Source organism: Pleurodeles waltl, chromosome 6 (genome assembly GCF_031143425.1).
Source record: "Pleurodeles waltl isolate 20211129_DDA chromosome 6, aPleWal1.hap1.20221129, whole genome shotgun sequence".
NCBI lineage: Eukaryota > Metazoa > Chordata > Amphibia > Caudata > Salamandridae > Pleurodeles > Pleurodeles waltl.
In genome coordinates, this window is record NC_090445.1 from 1,454,511,558 (window position 1) to 1,454,525,147 (window position 13,590).

The 13,590-nt window shown below is 40.4% G+C and overlaps 1 protein-coding gene across 2 annotated transcripts in view; it reads right to left on the minus strand.

Annotated features, from left to right (window-relative positions):
* Positions 1 to 6,791: 6,791 nt before the first annotated feature.
* The window catches only part of ZNF365 (zinc finger protein 365), a 304,942-nt gene continuing 298,143 nt past the window's right edge, over positions 6,792 to 13,590 (minus strand). Inside the window, exons 5-6 of one of the 2 annotated variants that reach the window (XM_069240909.1) lie at positions 7,680 to 7,922; positions 6,792 to 6,903 (exon numbers count right to left, since the gene is read on the minus strand). In XM_069240909.1, coding sequence (XP_069097010.1) covers positions 7,700 to 7,922 — 223 coding nt within the window. In that variant the 3' untranslated portion in view covers positions 6,792 to 6,903; positions 7,680 to 7,699. Of the gene's footprint in view, positions 6,904 to 6,964; positions 7,923 to 13,590 lie in introns of those variants that run through there. The other variant, XM_069240908.1, reaches the window with a different exon arrangement.

Sequence of the window (13,590 nt, forward strand, 5' to 3'; positions counted from 1 at the left end):
CAACAGAAAGTTAGGATAACTAAAAAAGTGGACGACTTCTTGCTTTTTGAGTCAAAAATGAAACAATCCAGAACATTACTGGGAGTCAAGAACAGAATAATAGTTTGAATGGTAAAAACGTGGACACCAGTACACAGTAAATGAGACTGTACAAAGGACATTAAAAGCAGCTGAATGAGATAACAAGGAAATTAGCAAGTGCTTAGATATATTCTGAGTTCCAAGAATTTTGACACAGAAAAGGAAGCTATGGAATCCCATTTAAAAGTAGCTGATGTCAAGAATGCTAAAAAAAATCTTAAAGTGGGAACGTATCCAGGAATGGACGAGTTGTCAAATGTGTTCTACAAACAATTCAGCAATGACATTTCAAAACGCCTTTAAGTTATAGAATCAGAACACAGATGAGGAACGTTTTCCCAGTAAGATGAAGGAATCCCTCAAAATGGTGATTCCAAAAGAAAGTGAAGATCCTGAACGCTGTGGCAGTTACATTGCAATGTCAATCCTTAAACTTGACATCAAAATATTGACCAAGTGTTGGACAACTAGAATGGAAATAATAAAGAACAAGTGGGATTCATCAGCAAAAGCTACAGTCAAGAGAGCATCAGCCCACTACTGAGTATAATCCAAGATAAGGAAAATGAAAAAAGCAAGACACAGTTAATCATCAAAGATGCAGACAAGACTTCTGGCAACCTAAACTACAATTTTGTATTATTGGCTCACAATAAAATTTACTTTAACTATAAATGTTGTAATTGTTTCAAGACTTTATATACTGGGTGTAAAGCAACAATAGATATACCTGGAAGTACCTCAAAGAATTTCCCTGTTCAAAAAGGGCAACAGCAAGGTTGTCCACTGTCACCACTCTTTAAAATTGCATTAGAGATATTTTCCATAGTCTAAGAGATTCCAAATATGTTAAAGGTATTACACACAGAGAGAGTCACACAAAGACATTACTATATGCAAACAGAATGTGTCTATTAACATCAAAATCTGTTGCTTCTAACCCTGAGATACTAGAAGTTATCTCACAAATCAGGCTGTGGCAGACTATTAGGTAAGCCAAAGCAAAATAGTTGGTGTGTCTGCCTCAAAGCACAAAATAGATTTGGAAGACATTAGTTGATCAATCAAACTGACAACTTCTGGAATACACAATGTAGAGAATATATGACTGGAAGAAAAGTAAATCCTCTAAATACACAAATTACAAAGGAAGTAGAAAACTGGAGGAATTTAAAACCTGGACTATAGATGAAGTTTAAGTCAATAAAAACAATCTCCTTACACAGGAGTACCAACATATGTAACAAACTATGGGTCTGATTTAGATCTTGGCCAAAGGGTTACTCCATCACAAATGTGAAGGCTATGCCATCTGTCTTATTACAAGTTCCATAGGCTATAAGGGAATTATAAGACAGCGGACGGGATATCCATCACGTTTATGGAGGAGTAACCCCCTCCAACAAGATCTAATTCAGGCCCTATATTCCTAAATCTGTTATGTGAAGGCAAAATAGCTCTCTAATTTATATTTTCTGTCTGCAAACAAACTGCTGCAAAAAAGATATATTTCATCTGCCTAATGTTAGGAAATATGATGATAGTTTGATAATGCATCAAGCTACCTGAATGTTTACAAAACCTGAAAAGAATTATGAAAGCTCTGAATACGCCATAGCAGAAAAGAACCTGCTCAGTGTGTTTACACTGGAATGTTTCTTCCAAGGAGAACTTGAGAGTCAGTATTCCAAATCACATATTAATGAGGCAAGTCATCTTTGATCCAATTAGACAAAGTAGAAATATATTTAGAGAAAAGATTGTCTCACGTGTATGGGAAAATCTGTAATTATTAATGTAAAAACATGTTACTTGAAATTCTGGTTCCAGAGAGGAATAACAACATTTGATCTTTGAAGGGTGTTCAGAGCAGACATTTTCTTGAAAGCTGGCAAACTACATAGGAATAAATTTAGCTTCTGAAAAAATGATGGGTTTCTGAATGGACAGCTCTTCAGGGCAAAAGTTACCAGGATCTTAGGAAGAATTTTCAAAATATACATTTGATTATGTAAAGTCTCTATTTTTGTGCAGAAAACTGGGGCAATAACCAATGGATTTCTTCTAAAAGTGGAATTAGGAATTATTTTCATACGAAACAAGTGTGGGATAATTTCCTAACATCCCAAAAGTTCAAATCAACATGCAACACGTTCAAAACAACAAGCAAGGGAGTTGTTGCTTCAGATTTGACTGGACCCTATTCAAAATTTAAAAAAACATTGATTACTCACCTACGACATATGCTCATACATGAACATACAAACATGTGATACACATGAAGAAGCAAATCAGTTTGGAATTAAGTGATTCAAAAAAATTGACCTGTTACAGAAGTACAAATTGATCTAAGTGAAAAACTAGGCTCCTTAATGAAACAACTGATGTACATCCTAAAGAGCAATTATTTAGACTGAGGATCTAAAACGTAGTAATTAAATCAAAAACAAATTCTCAAGAAACAGAAAAGTAAGAAAAGTGGACACACAGATGAATGGTTACCTGAGCTCAACAAAGTAGGCACACTTGAGAAGCTAATTTTTACTACCCGAAACACACTAGATTTCGCTAAAATAATTTGTGGAAGATATTTGCCGACAAATGTGAGTAGGAAATAATGAAATACTGTGCACATTTAACTAACCTGTAAGTTATTTAAGCTTTGCATTCATAGATTCAACTGAATATTGTTCTTTTGAATAGATTAACAGTTCACATTTGTAACTTCTAGCCTATTTGTTTAGTTACAAGGCATATGAATACATGGTAATTATGGTTCTAGTTTGTTTAAAAATCTTTTCCAGATACATTTAAATATTTCTGTACAAATAAATGCCTTATAAATATGACATAAGTAAATGAAGAGCAGACTAAACACCCTTATAAGACAATAATAATATCAATGAAATCAACCAAAAGAATTACAGTATCAGAATGGGCATGTTCATCAAGCATGGCAAGAGAATAACATATCCTTGGATTGCACATAATACTGACAAGATTGACTTAGGGTATGTAACACCACAACACATACAGAAATGATCAGTGTTGTAAACAAAATGTAATACAGTTAAAATCTATTATACAAATCTGCCCGTAGGCAAGGACATGCCAAGCTACAGTAGAAAATGCTGTCTCTCTGTGTAGTGGACCAAACATGGAGTGCATTGGTTTGCATAACTGAAACATCGTTCAAACAGTTATCAGTAATTAAAAAAAATCATCTTCATTTTTTCTATATTGAGAGGATAAATGTCCAAGTTAGGAACCAACAATGAAGAATTTGCATGAATGAGCTATACATTCACACTAGTACTTGCAAAAAAACATAATCAACAGGAAGACTGAAAAAACCCAGGCCTTATCTCCTCCTACAGAGAGTAAGAAAGAATAACCATCATATCATGATAATCTTGAGAGCAGTCTGAACCTTCCCAGATAGAGCGAAATGGCAGGGGTAGATAAGGCCCAAGCCTCCCCTAAATAACCCTGTCCTCATACTCAAATCTAAAAAGATTTCACCATTTGGTCTGCATCAGAAATACAATGGCTTTAACAATCCTGAAAACCCATTGCTGTGTAGATGGCTCAGTGATGATATTCCTTTGAAGTCCTGAATATAAATCAAGTGCACAGCCTGCTCAGCAAGGTTTTAGTAAAATCATTCTTGAAAGAATATTTGACATAAGGTCTGCTCTACAAGAGTCTCACTTTAGAATTTTGAAACAGACTTTGCTAAAATGTCTGCAGACTATGGCTTTGAATTGGAACTTCCAAACATCAAACTGCACATTTACCTGTTCGGCAGGGCACTGACTAAACAATACTTCAAGTAATCCACCATGGCTTCTACTGAGCATTACACTGGCTTTTTAACCCTGAAAAATGATTTGCAATGTGAAGTGGAAAGCAAAGCTCATTTTCAAATCCATTTAGAACTATATGGAAGGCTCTACAATGTTTTCATAGCTGAAAGAGTCGGTCTCTCATGAAAAAGTTGAGTCCTTTCAGAAGAAAAAGAAAGTAACAACAAAGAAAAAAACAAAACAAAAAAAAACCCAAGGAGGGTGTGTTTTTCTAATTGTTTGGGACAGAGAGGAATGAAAAGATCCCCAGTTCAACATGGACCCTTGGAACTGTCAACACACAGCAAGGGCCAGAAACTGGTAGAAACACTCCCACACCCCACCACTGCCAACTGAGAAAGTCTTCCCAAAGTGAAGCTGAAATGTCCCACCAGTTTCTAAAAAAGACTTTGATAGTATGAACTAGTTTCATAAGGGAAATTGTTAAAGGCAAAGAAATCACATGAAAAAAATGAAGAGGTCACTCACGTATTGAGCTGTGAAAAAGAAGGGAAGTCCACTACAGCACAGGGCTTATGTCCAAAAGAAAATTTTAAAAGTAACTGTGGTTTAAAACAAATTGACTTTCCAGCACCAACGAGCATTGCCAATGTCAATAGGTCTGGGTTATGAAACAAAGTGCTTTGTGTGTCATTAATGGGACTCAATAAGTCATTATTCATGCACTCTATTACTCATCTTGGCACACATGCATCCATTTGTTCATCCATTCACTGACTTACTCTTGCATCCATCACCGGACACAACCGAAATGAAATACATTCAACAACGTATGCTAGACCAATTGAAAGAAATCCAGTAGAAAAAATGAAAACATGTTACAGTCTAAGTACAGCAGGCATATGCTGGCAACAACAAAACTACATACGACAGGGGGTGTCCGTCTTGCAGAGGAATTGTATATAGTCTATCATTGTTTTAAAGTTCTAGCATAGCTGCCACATTTAGAACTAACATGCTGGCCAGCTGGTAATAGAAAAAAATGATACATTATCAACAGCAACATTCCATAATCGTTGCCGGATATAGCAGAAGTGGCCATGTGGGATGTGGTGCACAGCTCCTGAAATCAGCAACAAACAGGCAATCTGATAGCACTGCCTAGAGAGCTATGGTATCATCTTAAGATAATTTAAATAAATGATGAAAAGTTAAGAAGTAAAAAGGAGATCGTAAAAGAGGGGAAAACTAAAAACGAAAAGTCTGGCGAACCAGCCCTGACTCCAAAAAGCATTCGTTTTCAGGTGGATGTGCACATCTGATCATAAACTGCTGGTATTCACAAGGCAAGTATGCCAATGACTGATGTGTACTGAACCATTACCACACTATGCACTCTATCATTGTCGGAAGCAGAGTGTAAATGACACCAATGGCAGACCAAGGCTGACCCAAAGGGCCTCTATGTATCTATATAGATATGTATTTATATATATTTATATATATAGCTTAGGTATTAATGATTTATTAATTACAAAATCATAATAGACAGCTAAGCCTGTTAAGCCTTTCGAAGAGGTTCCAATAATAATTACTACACTGAAAATCTTCAAACCCCAGAGTATTTTAGACGGGGTAACCAACATCAAAACCACAAAATATCTATTTGTAGGTTTTAATACAGAGTAATAGCAAACCACCCTGAAATAGCTACTGATTTTAAGATACGTTTTTTGAAATCTTTATATTTTATTATAACTTTTCATTATCAGGCCTATAACCTCTATCGCTGGCTTGTCACCATAACCAACTTAGACCTACTGTGTTGGTTACAAGCTTTGTCACAAGGCATCCGTCATGTAGAGCATAGTAAAATTACAAATATATTTGTAAAAACAATATAAAATCCCTACTGATACAGCCGTTTACTGGTTACCAAATGCAAATCTTCTATCCCATAGTATGCTCAGATGGTTTATCAACACCCCTGCCTACTACTGTAATCTGCAAGATTCAGTTTAACAAAATACCTGCCTACAGGCGCAATGTAATAACAATCCCCCATGAAAAGCCTATTGCCTTTAACACAATTCTAGCAGTACGTCAATTGGGCCTACTTATTTTGTCATAACTTTTCATTATAAACAGATCACTCTTAAGCTATATAACATAACTAATCTCAATGAACCTGATAAAGGCTATAGCCTTTTTCATTGGCTTGACACTATAACCAACACAGGCTTACTGAAATGCGCATAAATTGAGATTCATTGTACATACAGTTATAAAATTACAAATACGCACATAATTACAGTTTGCTAAAAAAAATATACAACCCCGCTCAATAGGGCATAATAACAATCATTGCAGTGAAAATCTACTCCCAGAGTTTGCCAGAGTGGGTGACCAACACCTATCCTGGTAATCCTTGAGATTACATGTAACCAAATACCAGTCTAGAACTTGTAATATAGTGTGATAGCAATCTACAGTTAGAGGCCTACTGGCTTTAAGAAATGCTTTTCACAATACACACGCTAGCCCTTCTGCCTTTGTCATACTTTTCATATTATCATATTATAATACCAGATCTGTAGCATCATACACAACGTTTCCCTGCACACCAGTCAGGCCTGTAGGTGCCAGCATTGGCTTACCACCTAAACAACTCAGGCCTACTATACTGAGTGTAAGCTTTCCCACACAGCAGTCATAAGGCATACAATCATAAAATTACAAATGTATACAAACTTAGATTTGACAAAATACTTATCTTTCTTAAAAAATGGCCTCCCATGGATTCTCTTAGTGCAAATCTTTTACAGGCATGCTTTGTCAGAGGGGGTAACCAACAGCAAAAAACGTTTATGTACACACAGGTAAATGTGCATCTTATGTGGGTATGTTTTTTTAAAGATATCTTATTTAGCAAGTATTTAGTAACTCGTTCTAAAACGTGTTTCTATTCTTCTTTTTTTTGCCTCGCTGCACTTCATTTTGTTCTATATATGAATGCCTGGAGGGGAATGAATGAAAAAACAATTAACAACATTTTGCACATTAGAATAGAAACAGAAACTATTGCCATTCATTTATTTCCAGGAACAATTAACTATGATACGTTCTGTTCGGTTAGTAGGTAGAATCAAAAAAGTGTCATAACAAATTTACAGTTAAATTATAATTCGAGAAAACATTCTTCTTAATTCAATTAATAAATTGCACTAAAGGGCGTTGACAATCCAACAAATAATGCTTATTGTACAAGCACATCTGAACGTAAGGTGCACACGGGTGCCCAAAGCTATGCAGAGGTGTTGATACCAGGAATCACATTTGTGAACTACACAACTGAATCACTCAATTTTGAAAGCAGCTTATCTTAAATTAACTTTTGCTTCCACGTGAACTACAATTCTTTTGAGATGTCTATTTGATTGTAGTTATCTAATGGTTACACAATCAGCAATATTTGTCATTTATATATGTTGCTACAGCACTTGTTTAAGAGAAAATGAGCCTCCCAAAATCAATTAAGGCTAAAATTAAAGTACAGTGTGATATAGTACTTACAAACTAATCAATCGAAAAAGCTTATTACATTTCAAGTTCGTAATTTTTTACCAATTAGGATTTCCATGTTGAGTCTCTAAAAACAGGTTTTTACATTAAAAATATTCTTTTTTATGCAAAACCTTGAATTACTTTTGACAAGACTGTCCAGACATTTTAAAAATATTCCCACAAAGGTTTGAAATTACATGAAAAAAACAGTTTCGTGAATTTTAGCACCTTTTGTGTTTCTGGCTGCTTCAGTGTGCTTTCTTTCCAACTTTGTATTTGTTATTAACATTTCTTCCAGAAATGAGAGAATCGCTTTTCTTCTGCTCGTTACATGATCCGCGAGAATACACCGTGGGTTTGCAGTAAACTTCGCGATGAGCCATGCTTCCATCAGTGTATTTATTGTCAAGCATCCTTCCAGTTTGAATCGAGAGACTTTTCGCGTCAGTGACATAATGGTTTGCATTACTCCTGCAATAAAATTAATTAATGTAATCACGTTTTTTACAACGAGATCTATTTTTACTACAGGCAGGCAGCATGACATCAATATGTCTAGTTGGAACACATCTCACCTTGAAAAACACTCATCACCCTCACCTTCCCTCCAAAATATTTTTTATTTAATGAGAAGACATGCTCTGGCTATGACAGCATGGAAACAACACGACAGTGAGGACTCTACAGCTCTTGGGCCATCAATAAGAACTGCACAAAAGAGCCTAATCAATATATTGAAGAACTTTTTGTAGAGATGACAACAGTATGTGGAACAAGTCCCTTTAGCAATAATTCCGAATACTTAAAGCTAACCTACACTTAACAAAGGATAAATAACAGGATATACTGAACCCCTAAATATCTACAATGCTTCACCTGCAAGTTTCCGATAAATGATGGATGTATGCAGTGACAGGACCCACATGCACACATTTATAGAATGTAACAAAACTGCAGAAATTTGAGATTAAAATATAAAAACAGGATCATATGGTAACATCTCCGATACGCCAATCATAGGTGTGGACAATCCAAGGTGTGGAGATCCATCATAGGTGGGGCACTAGTAATGCAAAGACCACAAAAACATGTCTGTGATCTTTTCTTTTTAAATGCAGCCCGCATTCCTTAAAGGAAGACGGGATGCGTTTAAAAAAGAAAAATGCAAAGTTTTATTTTAATTTTTTAAGAGTAGTCAGTGGGACCACAGCCTGCCCCTAAAAAATGTTTTTGCATGCATTCACAAAGGGGGAGGGGGACACCTTCCCATTTGCGAATGGGTTACCACCAATTTAAAATTGGTGGTAACTGCAATTATTTTGCAACTGCATTCACGGTCACAAAACATATATATATATATATATACATACATACATATAACCTACTGCCGGTTGCCAGTAGGTAGTTATAGCTAGGACCTACTTTCCATAGGAAAAGCATTTTTTGTTTTGACCATTACTTTGGCACCGTTTCACAAATCTTCACAAAATTTTCAAAACTATTCTGCTGCTTACTTCAACTGCTGTCTTGAAAGTTTTGGGGTGAGCTGTGAAGTAGGGGCTGAGAAATAAGTGGTGCGGACCCTAAACACCTATTACCCATGCATTTTCCCTTAGGGTCTTTAGACATGACTACAGCCCGAACTGCTGAATGGAATTATACCAAATTTGACAGAAAACTAGATCCTGGTGTGCAGATCATGCTTTTTGTTATTTGGTGTCAATCCGTTCAGTAGTTTCTGAGATATTAATGTAAAAAGAAATATAGATATCTGGACAGTTGGGGTTCAGATATGCTCTGATAGGCCAATTTAAAGGAGACTAGTCAACCATGCACCCGTGTTGGTTATAAATTGTAAGTAATCAGGCAATAATAAAGGCACACAGTATCATAAAAAATTGCCACACACTGGACTCGAATATGAATATAGCAAAGGACTTAACTGACGCTCCGAGCAGTGAAGAAGGAGGAAGGACTCAGAAGGCGGGGATATATATGGACAATCAGACTGTTATAGGATTGGACATTGGTTACCATTGATCCTGTGCTATGAACCATGGGATGTGTAGTGTTCTGTTTTTTTTCTTGTGTTGACCTTTGACTAGCTGTTTAGTAAAAGTGAAGAAAGAAATGTATAATCCATAATCCTCGCCTCCGTGTCCTTAATAGAATCTAAACTTTCCTTCTCAATAGCTAGGAAATTTCTCATTCTCAGTAAACCATTCGGATGACCTAGTTTGATAAATACCCTCTGTGTCGAACATGTCCGAGGTGGAAGTATCACCTTCGACGGGATATGGCATGGCCGCGGCTGGGCGCCAGGGACTACCGGAGTTTTGGTTCTCGTCTGAGGATGCATCATCGTCTGTGTCGCCCTCTCCCTAAATGGGTAAGCATGCATCCGTGTTGGTTATAGGGGTGACCTCGTCATCAGTCTCCATTGGCCATACATCCCCCCCAGTAGGGTGCCTGCTTTAACATGCGCGCACTCTTATGGAAAACTTCAGTGAGATGGTCGAAGCCATCCAGGTGCCCCACGTCACGTTTGCGTGATTTCTTGGGAGCCATTGATTTGCTGCCACTAGGGCCAGCTCCCATATCCCCAAACATGCCTGCCCCCATTTAGATCTGGGCCGTCAACTTGGTAACACTCTCCAAGGGGCCTGGGATAAGAAGGCGTCCAGTTCAGTCAGAAGATGGAGTTGACAGGGGCCTTCTTCCATTGACATATTGTGGGAATATTCATGGTTCTGTAGGGATGTGAGCACACAGAGACTAAAAAAAGAATTTTCCAAATTAAACGCCCTGTAGTTAACTTGGGCAGCCATCTCACCAAAGCACTGTCCAGGCCAAAATTGCCCCTGAGAAGACAAAACTCGCCCAAAGCGGTAGTGTGTGTCTGACCCACTAACGGGCCTATATGTATCGCAAACGTGGTGTTTTGTGGGTTTGGAAGGGGTTAAAGGAGCTCTGTTTACCTTTATTGTAGAACTCAGCCTTTAGCTCATATCATAAAACCGATTACCGTCGCTGATTACTGGCGACACGATCGATTTCGCTCTGCGCATTACGGGCCTCAGATGTGGCACGAAAGAGCGTCCTCTGGTAGACCCAATGGGTATCAAGAGATGAATATGCGCTCGGGCCGAAGCCTGCCACGCTAGCTATTGATATACACAAGGCACACAATACATTTGAAGTAATCAGGCAATAATAAAGGCACACAGTATCATAAAAAATTGCCACACACTGTACTCAAATAGGAATATAGCAAGGGACTTAACTGACACTCCGAGCAGTGAAAAAGAAGGAAGGTCTCGGAAGGAGGGGGATATATATGGACAATCGGACTGTTATAGGATTAGACATTGGTTACCATGGATACTGTGCTATGAACCATGGGATATGTAGTGTTCTGTTTTGTTTCTTGTGTTGAACTTTGACTAGCTGTTTAATAAAAGTGAAGAAAGAAATGTATAAACCATAATCCTCGCCTTGTGTCCTCAATAGAATTTAAACTTTCCTTCTCAATAGCTAGAAAATTTCTCATTCTCAGTAAACCATGTCCTTCCAACAGGAGCAGCCTATCAGTTGATTCCCTTGTGTTCTATTGCACCCCCAGAGTGTTCTAAAGAACAATAGAGTGCTAGCAGTTTTACTTATGACAAAAGTGTGGCACACCTGAAGCCAACTCGATTGAATCAAACTGTTAAATATATAACATTTAGGTGGTTATTATGAGTCTGGCGGTATTGGAACGCCCTGCCGGCGGTGGAGGTGCGACCGCTGATAGGGTGGCGGTCTGGACCGCCATATTATGAGTCAGGTAGACAAATTTCAGCAGAGCAGCCACTTCACCGCTGCTACCGCCAGAGTCGGAGAGCCGCCGATGAGGGTGGGGGCTATCTTCAGGCCAGCGGAAAGGCCCTTCACGCCCACTGTATTATGAAACATCACACCGCCAAGATTTCAGGGGCGGAACCATCGCCAGATAAAGCCTGGCGGAAGTGAGCCATACATAAGTAAACACTCACCGTAGGGACACAGACGATACCGAGGCCGACATGGAGAGTGAATTGGAAATCTTCCCAGTGCTGATCCTTGCGACATTACTCCCGACCGTGACCGCCGACAAAGACGAAAACGGTGAGTACAGCCGCCTAGCACACAAGGGAGGGAAGGGGATATTACACACCCACACGCCACACACATCCCACACACACACACCATCACGCCCACACATGCACACCGGCACCCTTACACACACATACCCTCACCACAAACACCCCAACGCACACACCCCCAAACTAGGTATACAATCTGTACAGGTAGACACTTACCTGACAAATGCACAGAAAGAAAATGCAAAGCACATACCTGTGTGCACGACCCTCCCACATGAAAACTCAGGACTAAAGAAGAACATTGCACCAAAATGTCTTTTGGCCAGATATATTGATCCAGATACCGGAGGCAGAAACATAAGTACAGACAAGGCCATGGGCCAGTCCACATCAAATAGTCCTGTTGGGCCCATAGGCCCCACTTGACTCCCACCATGACCATGGCCTCCACAGGGAAAGGGCATCAATGAGGCAGGCAGGCACCTCAGGGAACACGGGTAGGCAGGGGCTGGGGTGGGGACTCAGGCTTGGGAGGGGGCTTCCCTGCCTTAGGTGTCGGAGTGGGTGGGGTTTTGGACCTGCCCTGGGAAGGAGTGGAAGTGGGCTTGGACCGGGGGGGTGGCAGTGGGATCAGGCCTCCTCGAAGTCCTTTTCCTCCCTGGGGAAGGGGCACGGGATTGTGAAAGGACAACTGGGGAGGATACTGACAAGGAAGGAGTGGATTTGGTGAGAGCAAGGGATCATTTAAGGACATGACGGGGTGGGCAAGTAGGTTCAAAAAGGTCAACACAGTGAAAGGAAAAGCTTCTTAAGTGCACATGGAGGGATTATGGAGACAGGTTTGGGAGTGGAGGTAGAGGGAGTGGAAGTATGTGGTGTAGGCGTGCTGTCATTTGATGCAGGTGCGTGCTTCGTCCACTCATGTCTGGAGGATGGCTGTTCCATGGATGTGTGGGTACGTTTGCGTATACTGGGAGGAGAGGCGGAAACAGTGGACAGGCAGCTAGTGTAGATGGATGTGCGTGTGTCTGCAGGTCTAGTGAGTGTGCTGTAAGTGTCTGTGAAAGTTGCTGTGGTGACTGCGGATGTGGTTTCTGGGGTACATGAGTGGATATCAGCAGTTGTGGTGACTTTGAGAATGGCTGCTGGAGCAGTGACTGAGGGTGCAGAAAATGTGGGTGTGCATTGTGAGGTGACAAACAGGGAGGAGGGGGTGGGTGACACAGTGGGGGAAGTGGCTGTTGTGGTGTGTGCAGCTGGATGTTGGGTGTGCGCCTCGCTTGTGGTGGGACATGTGGTGCCTGTGTTTTTCTCTGAGTTTCTTGTGTGTTTGCTTGGGTGCATGCTTGTCTGTATGTGGACTTGGAATAGGTGAAGGAAGTGGGGTACTGTAAGGGGCAGAGGAGGAGGGAGGGGGACAGAAGAACCGGGGACACTGGCTGTCATCAAAGAGGAGGCCAAAGCCTGAAAAGACCTCTGTAGGCCAGACATGGCACCGTGAATGCCTTCCAGGTAGGCATTGCATTGCTGCATCAGGGATGGCAGCCCCTGGATGGCATTCACAATGGTTGTCTGCCCTACAGAGATGGTTCTCAGGAGGTCAATAGCCTTCTCATTGAGGGCAGCAGGACTGACTGGGGCAGGGGCAGAGGTGCCTGCGGTGAAGGAGACTCCCACCCTCTGGCTGAGCGGGCACAGGCAACTCAGCAGGTAGCTACTCAGAGGGTAATGCTGGTACAAGGGGTAGCGGACGATCTTGTATATCTGGTGTTTCCAGAACTGTCCCTCACCACCAGGGAGCTGCCATCAAAAGAGCGGTCAGAGTCATTTCCCTGCAGTGGTAGTTGCCTCCCCTGTGGTGCTCCCCTCGTCCTCCATCCCACTGGTCCCCTTGGCGTCGGTGGTCTCTGCCTCCTGGGTCCCGTGGGCAGCAGCATCCCCACTCGCCGGTGCCTCTGCTTCTTTGCCAGATGATGCTAATGCACACATGAACACAAGAACATAAAGAGGGGGGG